This window comes from Nycticebus coucang, chromosome 17, assembly GCF_027406575.1.
Source record: "Nycticebus coucang isolate mNycCou1 chromosome 17, mNycCou1.pri, whole genome shotgun sequence".
Taxonomy (NCBI): domain Eukaryota; kingdom Metazoa; phylum Chordata; class Mammalia; order Primates; family Lorisidae; genus Nycticebus; species Nycticebus coucang.
The window spans coordinates 50,299,051-50,313,445 of NC_069796.1; the positions used below are offsets into that span (position 1 = coordinate 50,299,051).

Genomic DNA, 14,395 nt, shown 5'->3' on the forward strand with positions numbered 1-14,395 from the left:
CCCAGCCCCTTGCTCTTCTTGAGGGTATCCCCATGTGCCTGGAGGAAGCTGATCTCATCCCTGACTCTAAGGGTGGGGCACCGTGGTCCCGGCATAATCACATTGATTGGCTTAGCTTTGAGCATATGACTTATGTTGGCCCAATCAGAACGAAGACCAGGACTTTTATTTTGCAAGGGGGCAGATCTGGATCAGGAAGCAAAAACCTCCTGGGGCAGGGACTTGACCAAGGCAGGTAGACACCACTGAATGCACAGAAGTTTGTAGCTATTTATTGCACTGAAAACACCAAGAATAAAACAGACACCCCTTCTTCCCTTCCCTCCCCCCACCCCCAATAGCAGAAAGTTTGAGCAGTGGTCATTCAAGTTCACAGCCACATATTTAAAAAAAGAAAAGAAAAAGAACTGAAACAAAACCCCAAACAAATAGTAACAAAGAAACCAGCATGGGGAGTCTGGCAAACACATCCCCCCAAAGGGTCTCCCTTTGAAGGGAGACAGGAGGCCACGGGTCAGGATTTGCACCAGGGTGGGCACAAACCCAGGAGAATACTTTCCTGTAAACATATTTGCACACTGGAGCCTAGATTTGACTTGGGTTTGAATTTTTTTGCTTCTAATGGATGTTTGGAGGAGCATGGAGTTTGGTGAGGGTGGGCTCTGGGTGGCTTTTTCTGCCAGTCTCCCCTGCCTGCTGCCTCAGGATCACCCCTGGTGCCCTGTGATTTGCACCCGGTTGTTGCCAATCCACAGGCGTGGCCTTCCTGGTGGGGGCCATCTCAACCTGGGGTAAGGATGTGCCTCCACTTCTCCAGCACTTGGAGAGGGGCACAGTGGACAGGAGGCGTGTCAGCCAATGAAAGGCAGGACCTTGGGGTCCTCCAGCTCAATTTTCTCTGGTGGGGAAACCGAGGTCCAAAGAAGAGAAAGGACTTGCCCAAGGTCATACAGCAAGCCTGGTCAGAGCTGGGAATTGAAGCCTACCAACCCCCAAACCACTGCTCTTTCTCCCCTGCAGTCTACTGCTGATAAGCAGTTGACAGGCACCAAAAAGGGGGATGAAAGGCAGGTGGGGGATGGGATGGGGACTAGCCAGGTCCTGAAGTAAATGGGAGTCCAGCCAGTGGCTAACCCAGGTATATTTGGCTTCACATCACCATATGTCTGATCCTTCATTGGCTGGATAGGAACACTTAATCCTTCTAACAGATGAGGAAACTGATTTTAAAGAAGAGCTCAGACCTTGTTTCAGTAATCATAACATCCCCTGGTGAAGGCTACACCCTCTCCTTTGGCTGGGGATGGCTGTAGGGAACTGGCTGGTTACAAGGGGGTAAGGTGGTTTTGCAGCTAGCACAATGGGATCACCGGGCCTTCCTGGGATGCCCTCTGGGTCTAGGACAGGCCAAAAGCCTACCCTTGGGCCTGGGCACTGAAGTCTCTGCCAAGGACAAAGGCCAGTGATGGACCAGCTTGGAAGCCAGGAGGCCTAGGCAGCCTGTTTCCTGGTCTGTAGCCCCTACCAAGCCTGTTTCTCCCGTATCCGGGCAGCAGGACTTAAGAAAAGAGCCCAGCAGGCAACTTCTGATTGGGAGAAACTCAGAAAGTTCTGCGTCAAACATCCTCACCAGTTCTGCTCCAACCAAAAATACCTAGGAGGGTTGGGGGTACCAGAGCCTCCTCCAAATCCCTGGGGACGCGGCTCTTCCTCCCCTAAAATCCTCCAGAGGGGACAGTATCTCATGCTGGCAAAACACGGCCACACAGAGGCCAAAAGCACAGAGAGGCAGCAACATAATTCCGAGTCGGACACTGAGAATACAACCTCTATTTTTTTTTTTTTTTGTCCAAAACATGTAGGTTGGTTTTGTTGAGTGTTTTTCTTCTTTTCATTTTTTTTTCAACTTACTTACTGCATATAAAGTCATGCAAAGAAAACAGTGCAGACAGTAGATCCTAGCAGATGTGCCAAGGTATTCCACATCAGAGTCAATCCAGGGGGTAGAGGGAAAGAGGAAAAGAAACAGAGAGAGTGCAAACCCGAGGCTGCAGGTTGAGGCGTGAAGAGTAGAAATTCCCAGTGTTCTGCTTCGGCCATCAGATGCCAAGGAGAGAGAGGCAATGAAGACACATGCTCAAGGGCCCCCAGAGGTGGGCAGGGGGCGCTAGGGGTGGCACACAGATGTGGTGAGATGAAATCCTAGGGCGTGTGGTAGTCAGGACCCCAGTAAAAATCCCAGATAGTTCCATCCTGACAACCTCCCTTCCCCTCTCTGCCCTGACTTGCTGTTTCTTAGAGCTGGCATCTGATGCTTCCACAGTCCTGAAAGGAATGCCTGTGTCAGCTTACCTTGGGACCAAAATGGCAGAGAGGCCGTTCTCCCTGGGGCTGAGTCCACCTTGACCCCAGATAACCACAGGTGACAAGGTCCACCTCAGAGATGACCAAACAAAAAAATCTAGAACAGAAAAAAACTACCCCTCACCCCTCTTCCTATCCCCCTTCCCAACCCAACCCTTCTCACGATAATTTGAGAGGTCTAGTTATTACATAAATACTCATTAACGCGAAATTCATTTACGAAATACACAGAAGTTTGGCTATAAAAAGGCATGCGGTCCAAGTAGAAGTGATACCTAAACGTTGCTTTCCTTTGCCCCCCAAAACAATTAGATTCCCTCTCTGAGATAAGATGAAGCTGGAATTCTCCAGGGATTATGGAAGGGGAAGGTGGGCAGGTTAAGCTGGAGGTAAACTTCACCAGAAGGAAGCAGGAAACAAGTGGGGGCCCCTGAGAGGGTGGCGCCCCCTCACACCGAGGGAAGGCTCTGCAGACCTTGGCCAGGTTAGCGCAGGAGGGGAGAAGAGCTAGGGAAGCAGTTTGAAGCAGGAGGCTCCTGGCATCAGCTCCTCTCTCACCCTCGTTCTCGGGAAGGGGACCTGGGAGTTTCCTCTGCCCTTCCTGAGGACCCAGGAAGAGGTGTGATGGCAGAGAGAGAGGGTAGATGCCCCCTTCCTCCCCCTCCTTCCCACCTTCTTCCCACCACTGGTGAGCACACAGCTGGGCATTCTAGCCTACAGACAAGGCAAGGCCAGGCTGCCAGCAGCCGGGGGAGGTTGGGGCCGGCATCCCAGGCGCCCAGGCCTGGGGAAGCTCCACCCTGGCAGGTGCGAGAAAGCAAGAGTGAGAGGTAGGGGGTGGGAGATTTGGCCATTTGCTTTGAAGTTGTGATGGTTTTTGTGAACAAGCAGGTTTTCCTGATGCAGGTACAGAGGTGACAGTGGTGGGGTGACATGATGGGGGGAATTCCAGCCAAATCCAAGTAGGAGAACCAGCAGCCACATTCCTTAGACAAAGGGTAGATCTCCACGGCATAGCAACGCAGGGACCCCAGCCTGGTGCTTCAACTAAAAGACACAAATGTGGGTGCTTCTGAGGGCACTGGGGTTTTGATCAGGAAGCCAAGCCACCCACCACCTAAGATAGGCTGCAAGCTGACTCCTAGGGCTCTTGCCTTGCTCCTCCCCAACTGCAGACCAGTCCCTTTCCTGAGGTCTCCCCTCACCAGCTCCCCACCCTTTCAGAAGCTGAAGGCAGCAGCCGGCTTTCCCCATATAGGTTGACACCCCCCATTCCTCTAGATTACCCTCGGGGGTAGAAAGGAGGGACTTACTGGGGCAGGACGGAGGGCGCCCCAGATCTGTGAAAGTGGACGATCTGCCATTTGCCATCCCGGCGGTGCCAGACACGGGTCTCCTCGGACTGGGCAGTGCGTGGTATGCCACCAGCATCCAGGTACTGCGTGATGCGGATATAGGCAATGCAGGCTGACTCGTCACCCATCAGGTGGATGTGGGGATTCAGGATGGTGGTGTGCACAGGCTTGCTGTTCCGGGACCACACTGGAGGCGGGGGCGGAAGGGGCAGGGGATGCAACCGAGGTCTCCTACATCACTTCCTTCACTTTCTCAGCTCCCAGCAACCCTCTCAACAGAGGCTTCCCTGCCTGCCTCACTTGCAGGAGGGGACCTCTATGACAGGGCTCAGCGACCTGAGAGTCAAGGCAGGACTTTTAGATAACAGGGACATCACGTCCCAGCTTAGACACAATGGATTCCAGACATGCCACATTCTTCAAACATGGGGAAATGGTATTTTAGAATCAGATTTCTGGCCACACTGAAGGATAGGGCTGAGATGATTATAGAACCAGATGAGCCCAGACCAGAGTCTCAAACTCAGATCCTTCCAGGTGCCAGGCAGGTACATAAACGAGGGTGCTGAGCTGGGTGTAAGATGCTGAATGACAACTGACCCTTTGCCTCCGGTTAAGGAATGAGAGGGAATGATGAGGGCGCCCTGTCCACAGTTTCCCTGGTGGTTGCTATGTGCATGAGAGGGACCCATGCTGATTTCAAGAGAATCTGGAAATCTGGATTTTTACATGAAAACTCTTCATTTTTAATGAGTGGCATTTAATTCAAATTTAGAACATAGTGCGGGCCCCATGAAAGATACCTGCGGTCCAGAGATGGCCCATGGGCCCCCCATCTGCCACTGCTACTGTTGATATATAGTACTATGGAAACTTGGAGAATATTAGAATTGCAGGATCTGAGAACCTTGCAAATGTAAGGATGGTATTGGTGGTCCTGGAGCTTTCCCGAGTTAGGGGAGAAATGCATACCCCTTACAATCATGATAAGAACTGACAGTGCACATGACGCATGCTCCAACTATATGAAACAGGAGCACCACCACTAGTATTATTGATTATTGATTCTAGAAACTCCAATTTTTTCATCAATATAGAAAACAGAATCATAAAGAGATGATGCCCCAGGGAGGGCTGTAAAACAGTGATCAGGGACTTGGGCTTGAGAGGAAGGAATCTTTCCCTTAGTGTCACCCACATGGAGGTCTGAGTCAGTAGAGAGTTGATTTAAAACACAAGTTCCTCAACCCCGCCTTTATAGAGCCCAGTTCAAGAATCAAAAGTTGTCTTCTCTATCCCCACACCCTGATTCTGAGGCCCAGCCAGGTTTATGAGCCACTTCTGTCCTGAAGACTGTAAAGTGTCTTTTCACCTCTAAAATTGCAGAAAGCAGTCAATAGCATCCACCCCTTAGTATTACAATCACACTGTACCCAGGCTTGGCTAAAGGACGTAAAATCAGCAGATCTTAGATGTGTGGAATAACAGAGAACTCTGGGCTGTCAGAGATACAGAATATAGAGTTTTAGCATCATAGACTTGGGAGTGACCTCAGAAGTCAGAGGTCACCCTACAGAGGTACACAGAAGAGGCGCACAACTACAGAATTTAAGGAGGCCTCCATAAGGGTTCCTGATGGCATCCAGGGCTACAGACACACAGGACCATTTATTTCAATGTATCCATTTATCAGATATGGAAACTGAGGTCCAGAGAAACAATCTGACTTGTCTTAAGCTGGGCAAGCTCCTGAGGAAAATGTAGTAGACGCTGAAAGAAGTCCATCTCCAGGTGAACAATCTAGAACAATCCCAAGAGGCACAAATACCTTAGCATTGTTGAGGGGACTGGGATATTCTGTTATTAGTAAAAGCTGATAACAGGTTACAGTGTTAGGACCCTCAGGGGTCCTGAGGGGAATTTTTAAAGAAATACCCACTAATGTGGTGTCTTTCAAAGAAGTGAGAGGCATCTAATATCTGTTTTTGTGGATAGAGTGGAAGCCAGGGCCAGGTCTTCAGCAGGAAAAGATAGGCATCTAGAGGGTGGGACTTAGCCAAAGGCAGGCAATTACTCTGGGCATTGCTCTTGTGAGGTCTGCCTTTGAAGTCACCAGATGTTTAAGTCTGCAGTCCAGGGGACTGGTGCTAAGATGGGGTCTGCTATACCAAGGCAAGCCATGGACTGCTTGGCCTTCTGTGTTTGTTCACCTTTGCAACCCCGGGGCATTTGGAATTGGCCTGAGCCTGCTCTCTGTTCTGTTTTGGTGGTGGTAGTGGAGGAAACCAGAGGACAGGTAATGGTGGCCACAATGATCTGTGAGAGAGCTCCAGAATGAAGAACTCTCATTCTTCATATGCAATCTTCATTGCTAGCCTTGGAAAATCAGGGCTTGGTTTATTAAAGGAAGAGGTAGCTTTCTTCTTCACAGCTTTTTGGGGGTTTGCTTGAGCCTCTATATAAAATTCAGCCAGAGAGGGTAAAGGCCAGGCGGGCAGCATCAGCCCCAGCTGGGGGTTGCTAATGTGCAGACAGAGCAAGTGGTACAGGGAAGGGACGACGGGGGAGTCAGGTCAGGTGCAGGTTCTGCTGCCAGCTTTCTGGATTCCTTGGACAAATCATTTCCTCTCTTTGGGCCTCACTTTCCTCTTCTATGATGAAAATTTGGACTAAATCTGACTTCCTTGTTATTTTTAAAGTACCGCCTTTGTTATTTTTATCATATACAAATGCCACCTGTATTCACATCATTAAAATAGTTTCCTGAATTGATTCACTTTACTGATTTATATAAATTTATTTAAAAAACTTCTCTAGCATAATTATAAACAATATCATAGAATAACATTTTAATAATAAGGCCAGTGAAAAGAAAAGACATATAATCCTTGCTCCACACTCTTGCCTATAAGACATCTGAGCCTGAAATTTGCTCACTCTTTGATAAAGAAGGAAGTTAGAAGTGGCAAAGAAGCATTAGACAGGCTACCGCCTTGCTGAGCCTTTCCTCTTGGTGGAGCCAGAGTCCTAAAAGAGAATTAAAAAGGGACCAGCTTTCTCACTGTGTAAACTAATGCTGTTCCAACTGGTGCCCATCTACACCTGAAATCACTGTGTAGCCTCAGGGGTATATACACTTCACTTTGGGGGACCCTGGATCTGTCACCTCTTAGGTCCTTCCTTTCTGCACTGAGCTGTGTGATTCTAACCTGTGTCCCCTTTGTTTCATTCCTATCTGACCCCTGGCCTAGGGAGACACAGACACAGGCAGAAAGCATTCTAGGTCAGGCCCAGCCTCAACTCCCTGACAGCCTCTGGTTGCAAAGCTGCCAAGGTCTCTCCTGCAGAGGAGAGGCCTGGGAAGGACAGACATGCAGGACAGAGACCTAGACAACAAACAGGCAGGGCACAGCAGTGTGAGCTCACTGTATGCTCCTCTTTCCCAAACTGCCTAGCCATAGGGGACATTTGCATAACAACCTAGGAGCCAGCCTGTGACCAGCTGGCCTTTGGGAAGCCACCCTTATCTATAGAATGGGAGTAAAGGCCATCCCCAGGCCTCTCCCAGGGTCATGGGCAGGAGAGGCTTGGGAGGACTTGTCATGTGTATCCCTGGTCCCCCCTCATCCCCTCCTCAACCACAGGACAGACAGCTGGCAGTTGATGGGCCAGAGTTAGGAGAGGGAACCAAGAGGGTACCAACCCCTGTCCACACGGGATCTTCCTCTTCGCTGGCTCCTGAGCTGCCCCTGGGGCCCTGCCCGTCACCCTGCTGTGCCATCTGGCAGGACACAGAATGAGAGCAGACAACAGGCACCCCAGAGAGAAGAGATTGCTCACGGTTTTCAAAATAGAATCGATGGAAGTCCAGACCCTCGACCAGGTTCCCCAGGGCCTCGGGTTCAAAGGCTGTCATGCCGGGGTCACACATCTTCCTGGGAGAAAGAAGCCAGAGGAAAGAGGGGCTGGGGCAGCTTCTCAATGGACCCTTGGAGGGGGAGCCTGTGAAATAGGAATGATCACACCCACCTCGCAGATCAATGGGGCTAGTGGAGGAGAAGGGGCTTGCAAGCTGTGAAGTGTGGGACCCACTGCCATATAGAGCCATAGAGCTGTGTTCATGTCCTGACTACCACTTAATGGTTATGAGACTTCAAGCAAGTGGCTTAACCCCTTGAAGCAAGAGTATCCGGATGGCGGGGTGGGGTTGGGGGGTGCACTAAAGGTGCCGGCAAGGATGAAATTTAGCCTCTCTCTGCTCTCCAAATTTTACTCCCTGGCTCCAGGCAGTGGATCCAGAGCTGGCTTTTTCTAATTTGTCTTCCTGGGGGTCCTTTTCCTTCACCTAGTAATGTTTCTGCTCACCAAGTCAAGTATGTACCTAAGGGGGTGTGTTTTACTAATTTGAACAAAGGTGCCCTATTGCTAGCAACAGCACTGACTGTAAGCTCAGTGTTTTTTCTGAGGAAAATAGCATTAGGTGAGGTCGTATCTGGGGGAAGGAGCTTGAGTGTGACCGAGAAGGCAGTCTCATCGGAGGCTGTGCATCCTCAACTGGTTTCTCTCTTCCAAGTCTCAGTCCTTCCAGCGGACTCTGACAGCCAGGTGGGGGACAGGAACAAACTGTGCTTCTTATCTTTTATGGCACAATATGGACCTCTGTGACAAGAGCAATGTAACCAGGGACAGGAAATGCCCTAGGACATGTTCCTAGTCAGAGGTGGAATTGGAGATAACCAGAAGCGGGTGTCAGACCCAGCACTGTCTGAGCTGGACAAAGCCCTTGCAGGGCATGCTGTTCCTGCTCTGTCCTGTTGCCTGTTGGGTGATCTCTGATAACTCACCCCTCTACTCAAAACCTTGAGTTCTCTGGCCGGATTAAGCCAGGGAGTGGGGAACTGTGTCCAGAACAAATGTGATGCTCAGACCCTTCCAGCTCCAGCACCTTCTAGGGTGGGGATCTGAGCACTGAGTGTGCAGGGGACTGAACACCCCCACTGAAGAAGCCTCCCTCCTGGAAGCAGTTGGTGTTCCTGCTTCTTAGAAGGAAAGCACTCAGTGGCCATCTCCTCTAGCTACATCATACATGTGGGGAAACCAAGACTCAGTGAGATAAACGGACTTATTCAAGGTTACACAGGGACAGGTCATGAGAAGAGATCAGAAGCCAAAACAGGCTGCCAATGTCAGAGGAAATAACATCAAAGAGGTGGAAAGGGTTCCCCAGGACCCCTAGAAATGGCAGTGATGAGCTTAGGGGCCACAAGGGCCACCTCTCTTTCCCTTACTCCCTGCCTGTGTCCTTCCAGAGCCACCAGTATGATACGTCCCAACTAACCTCTTTCTGGAATTGGCTGCAAGCCCAGCTAAACAGCCTGCTTCTATGCAATATCTGGGTACATCCATGCACACACACACCTGTGCACACTCTGTGCACATGGTCAAAAACATGCACCCGTGTGTACAAGCACACGCATATGTCTATGTACTTGACAGCCTCAGATTCATGCAAGCTCCTTCCAAGCACCCTGTGCTCCAAAGGGGAGCAGTGAATTTCTACAGGCTTTTCTCCCCACCACTATTGAAAATCCTCCTATAATTAGAAGGTGCCTGGCCTGCAAAGCCTTTGAGAGCAAACTTTAGCTCCTGGAAAACCAGGAACAGCCTGCCCAATGAGCATACTCCAGCCAGGTTATTCCCAACTCACCTTAAACCCAGCAGGCAAGGATCACTCTGCTGTAGCTGGTGATCTTTGTCCACCAAAGTAAATGTGGGGTTTCCATACCCAGGTCAAGGTATGGAAGGCCTAAGCCAAGAACACTACTTGTTTGTTCTCCCTGAGGCTAGCTAAGGGCCTCTGAGGTCTGCTCTGGGGAAGACCAGGAAAGGTGTGAATGGCCAGCATGGGGGCCTCTGACTCAGCCTGTGCACACAGCTATCCCTCCAAGGGTGGGTCCAGGCACAGGCTGCCTTATTCCACCAGAAGATTTAAGATTCTGCTCTGAGGACTTCTTATACCTGCTCACTGAAGGCACACACTTATGGCTCCTGGTCTGCTTCTGCCCATCTGAGGTCAGAGGCTTGGGGAGGTCCAGAGTGAGGACTCAGACCCACTGGGCAGGACTAAGGGGAGCCTGCCTCCCTCTCCACCCTCCCAGGTCACCTCCTGGGGGACCCACTCTGTGAGGAGGACCACCCCCTCCTTCCTTGGGGAAGCAAAGGTGTTTTATTGGAGTGTTTCCTGGGGAACAAGGTGTGAGGAGGAGGGAGCATGGGAGGAGAGGGACTGAGATACAGAGAAGTGTAGTGAACAGAACGCTCGATATAAGCATAAAGTCCAAATGCGAAACAGAAGTATGAGCTCAGTCTGACTCATAGCACATGCAAGGTGAGTGGATGAGGATCAGAGACAAGGACCCCCCAGAGTTAACCACCAGCACCCCTGAACGAGCCAGGGCGACATGCAGAACAAGCCCAGCCGACTCACGTGTAGGACTCAAAATCTCCATTGCTTATGGCTTCAATCAGCTGCTCTGTCACTTTTATAATTTCCTGTTTCCGCACTATAAGTCAGAGGGGACACAGAAATAGCAATAATAATAAAATAGTAGCAAAAATGAAGCGCCAACTACCATTGTCTGAGTCCTTATCACGTGCCAGGCCCTGTGCGAGGATCTGAGGACCTCTTGTAAGATGGTCTCGTTTATCCTTGCATCATCCCTGGGAGATGGGTACCATCAGCCCCCTTTCCTAGGAGAAGAAACTAAAGCTAGACAGGTGAAAAAGATATGAAATTTCTCTCCATTACGAAGGGTAGAGCCAGTGTCTCAGTTGGCACCCATTGCTTCCAAAAATCACATATGGTGGGCGTTTTGTCTCTAGGCTCAATCTGAACCCAGGTCTTGACTCCAAAATATGCATCACCACCACCTTTGTTTGCCACATGAATCAAAACAGGATTGACTATTGCATCATCACTAATAGCCAGGAACCAAGGGCTCCCCCATGGCCAAACCTGGGGCTCACCCCTTTAGTTTGGGTAAGCTCTTTGCCCAATTTGGGTGCCTACAGGAATCAAGCCCTGAGCTGTCCAGAACTTTCTAGGCATAATGAATCCCATTTCCTGAGACCTGGCCCTCCTCTGTCAGCCACTAAAATACCACAAGCAGTTGGTCTTTCTGGTAGAGAGTTAGACATCAGTTTTCGCTTCTGTAAAATGGGGGCATCGCCAACTCTCATTCATTCAGAGTGGAACAAGTAGTGGAAAGTATCCAGGCTTTGGTTTCAGACAAACATTCCTCTAAATTCCAGCCCAGGTCCTTTTAAGCTGTGCAGCTATGGGCCACAGGTTGTATGCTGGTCCGTCAAGTAGCGTTGACAATATCCCCCTCCCAGGGTTGTTATGTGGACGAGGTGATGTGGTGGACACAAAGCCTGGCACGTAGTAGGCACACATCTAAGTGCTGGCTTTTGCTGCAATCCCCCTTTCCCCCACTAGGAGTCTTATCAACAAACACCTGGGAGGTAGTCCGGTCCTGTTTCACACATGAGGGGACTGAGCCTCAGCGGTAGAGGAATTGGAAGCCAGGTGTCCTGGCTCCCAGTAGAGCTAACTGAAGAAGGCACTCTTATTTCTCAAGAACAGGCCCTCTCTCCCTCCTCCCCTCGGCTGAAGCTCAGCTTCAAACCCTGTCAGCTCACTGGCCAACAGGAGCAGTCTCAAGAGAAGTAGAGGAACACATTCCCCGAGACCGAGCTCGATCCTCAGCATTCTCTACCAGGGAGCCCCAGCCCACCAACGCCCTGCCCAGCCCCTTTCTCATCAGCTGCCCATGCTGCCCTCGTCCACACTGGGAGTTCACCTCAGGCCTGGAGGACACAGAAACAGAGAACATCCATGCAGAAAGAAACCCTTGGAGGCCATGGACTCAGATTCCTTATCAAACTATTAGGGAAACTGAGGCTCAATGAGGGGCTGTGATTTGCCCAAGGACACGAGCATAGCAGGTCAGAGTCAGGCTCCCAGCCCATGGCCCCCACGCAGTTGGTTGGCCGTTATGCTTGTCTATCCCCAACTCAAATATGAGTTCACTGAGGCCAGGCCAGGGCTTCGCTCACCTGCTGCATCCCAGAGTCTGGACCAGGCCTGGTACCCACAGGTCTTTACTACTGAATGAATGAATGGAGAGTGTGCTTAGCCACACAGTCCCAAAGCCTCACGGCACAACTTCCCTTGCACATCACAGATGAGCAAACTGAAGGTGAGAGAAGCCGAATAACTTGCTCCAGCTCCAACCCCAATCAGAGTTTGCAGTTCCAAAGCCCCTCATACTCTTCCCACCATGCCTGGCACTACCCTTGGAACGTGGTGGGAGGTCAGTAGATGTTGTAGTTATCAGTCAATGTCAATTACCACAGTGAACAGCTAATTCTTTCTCTCCTGGCTCCAATCAGAATCACCCAGACTGAGAGTGAGGCCATCTTTAGGCCATGAGCGCCACTAGGTCACACAGGGCTTGCCTCCTCTCTCATTCTCTGAGCCTTTCTGGGGCTGGGACAGAGGTGGCACTCAGTACACATTGAGTGAATCAATCAATGAGTGGATGGTGCCAAATCAGAGTCTGGACTTCTCTTTTTGTCCTGTCCCCTGGAATTGCCCAAGTCACCTGGTAGCCACGGTCCCTAGGAAACTCAGAACTTGGTCTGCTAGTCAACTCTGCTAACCAACTCTTCCCTCCTTCTGGGAAGCTGGAGACAGAGTATGGGAAGAAACTCAGCTCTTCCATAGCCACCTCATTCTGGCCCGTCTCACACAGAATCAGGGGGATGACCCCTCCGTGGGCCATAGCCCATGTCCTCTCTCTGCGGACATCTAGATCCCTCCAGCTTGCCATTCTACCAGCCTTTGCCTAACGTCCTGCCTCCTGTGCTGCTTCTCACCACCATCTCAGAGAATCTAGCAAAGTGGTTGAGGATGTGCATTGGGGGGCCAGGCTCCCTCAGTTTGGATTCTAGCTCTGCCACTTAATAGCTGTATGATCTTGGGAAAGGGACATCCTTGTGCCTCAGTTTCCCCATAGAGATAATGGAATTACTAACTTACCTTGTAGAGTTGTTCTGAGGATTGAGTTAAAAATATACCCATAGAAATAGCTAACACATGTATGTCCTCACAGAGAGCCAGCTGCTATTCCAAGCCCTTTATATCAACCACTTATGTAATTAATGCTGCATCATGTAAAGCAGTTAAGGCATTGCTAGGCACTCCAGAAATGAGAGCTGTGATTATTATCATCTGGAAATCTCTGAGCCAGAAGTTCCTCCTGAGGACAGCCTTGAGTCCCTGACAGGGCAGGGCTGCTTCCCAGCAGCCTAATATGTGGTGGTTTGGTCTTGGTTGGCACCTTGGGGCTCGCAGCCTGCTGAGCAGACCGCAAGCAGGCCACAAGACTGCACTGTTGGACAGCTCTCGCTCTTGGTGCCACCTCCTTCCTTCAAGTTGAAATCTATTCCTCTGAAAGCCTCCAGTTATAGTTCCAGTCTTCTTTCTGCCTTCTGGGGCCCTGAAGTGAGCACCTGCTCCCCCAGGCTGTATGCCCACCCTGAAATCAGTCTTCTTAGGGCCTCTATGATGCAGTTTCCAGTTCCTGACTCAAACTGGCCATCTACTCCTTGAGTGTCCTTGAGCTGTCTGGATACCTCTCTAGGTAAGAACAAAGAATCTCAGATGCAGCCTGAGAATAAGAATAATGCAGGTCTGGGGTACCACTCTCTGTCTCCTCCCCAATTCTAAATACTATACCTCTATTAATGCAGCCTGAGAAAATGCCTGACTTGGCTGTGTCTCTAGCCACTCAGGACACCAAGTTTGCCAACAGTTGAAGCCTAGTGTGTAGGAGTCTACCTAGTTTGCTCTCTGGGACAGAAGATTCTGAGGGCCCAGTGCTTCTTGGGTCTGGAAAAGTCTATTCTAGTCCCGGGTCCTTTCTGAGCCCTCAGTGGCCCCATTGACATTTAAGGGATTCATTCAGCAGCTTCTCAGCTTTTTTTATCTGCCAGGTATTCACCCAGACAATCTGGGAATGTTCCCTACAGATGGGAAAGCTGAGACCCCAGAGAGGTTAAGATATTCTCTCAAGACCACACAGCATGCTGAGCCTGAAATGGGAGCAGCATTTCTGACTGTCATTCCCGGAATGTCTCTGCCCAGATTCTGAGGCAGCTCTTTAGCGGGAAAGGAAATTCATTTTTTATGGAGTTAACCAGAAGGAGATAGGGGAGTGGGGAGGAAACCTGGAAGAGCCCTGTGCAGCTCAGAGGGTGAGAGGCCTCTGCACCGAGCCAGGGGTGCTCTGAAATATTAATGTCTCTTTCTCTCCTCAGGGGAAAAATGTTCCCTGGAGGATGACATTTCTAATTAACTTTAATGTTAGGTCAGAGTCCACCCTACCAGCTGCTAGTCTCACTTAGTAAGAAGATTTAACAAATTAACACTAGCAAATGGTTCTCTAGAAACTTTCTCTGAGGTCTGAGAGGCTGGGGGAGGTACATGAGCTTCTCTCTCCTGCTGAACATGGGGAGAAGCTCCTGACTAGGCCAGCACCTCCTCTATCAGACATAGCCTCTGAGGCTTTTGTACATGTGAGGAAACTGAGGCAGAGTATGGGGTTCTGCCA

At 50.3% G+C, this 14,395-nt stretch overlaps 1 protein-coding gene across 2 annotated transcripts in view; it reads right to left on the bottom strand.

Moving 5' to 3' along the window:
- Window positions 1–250: 250 nt before the first annotated feature.
- The window catches only part of CAMK2A (calcium/calmodulin dependent protein kinase II alpha), a 66,036-nt gene continuing 51,891 nt past the window's right edge, over window positions 251–14,395 (bottom strand). For both annotated transcript variants that reach the window (XM_053566327.1, XM_053566328.1), the window contains 4 exons: window positions 10,207–10,282; window positions 7,560–7,654; window positions 3,678–3,906; window positions 251–3,411 (listed from right to left, as the gene is read on the bottom strand). In XM_053566327.1, the coding sequence (XP_053422302.1) occupies window positions 3,408–3,411; window positions 3,678–3,906; window positions 7,560–7,654; window positions 10,207–10,282 (404 nt within the window). In that variant the 3' untranslated portion in view covers window positions 251–3,407. The remainder of the gene's footprint in view (window positions 3,412–3,677; window positions 3,907–7,559; window positions 7,655–10,206; window positions 10,283–14,395) is intronic.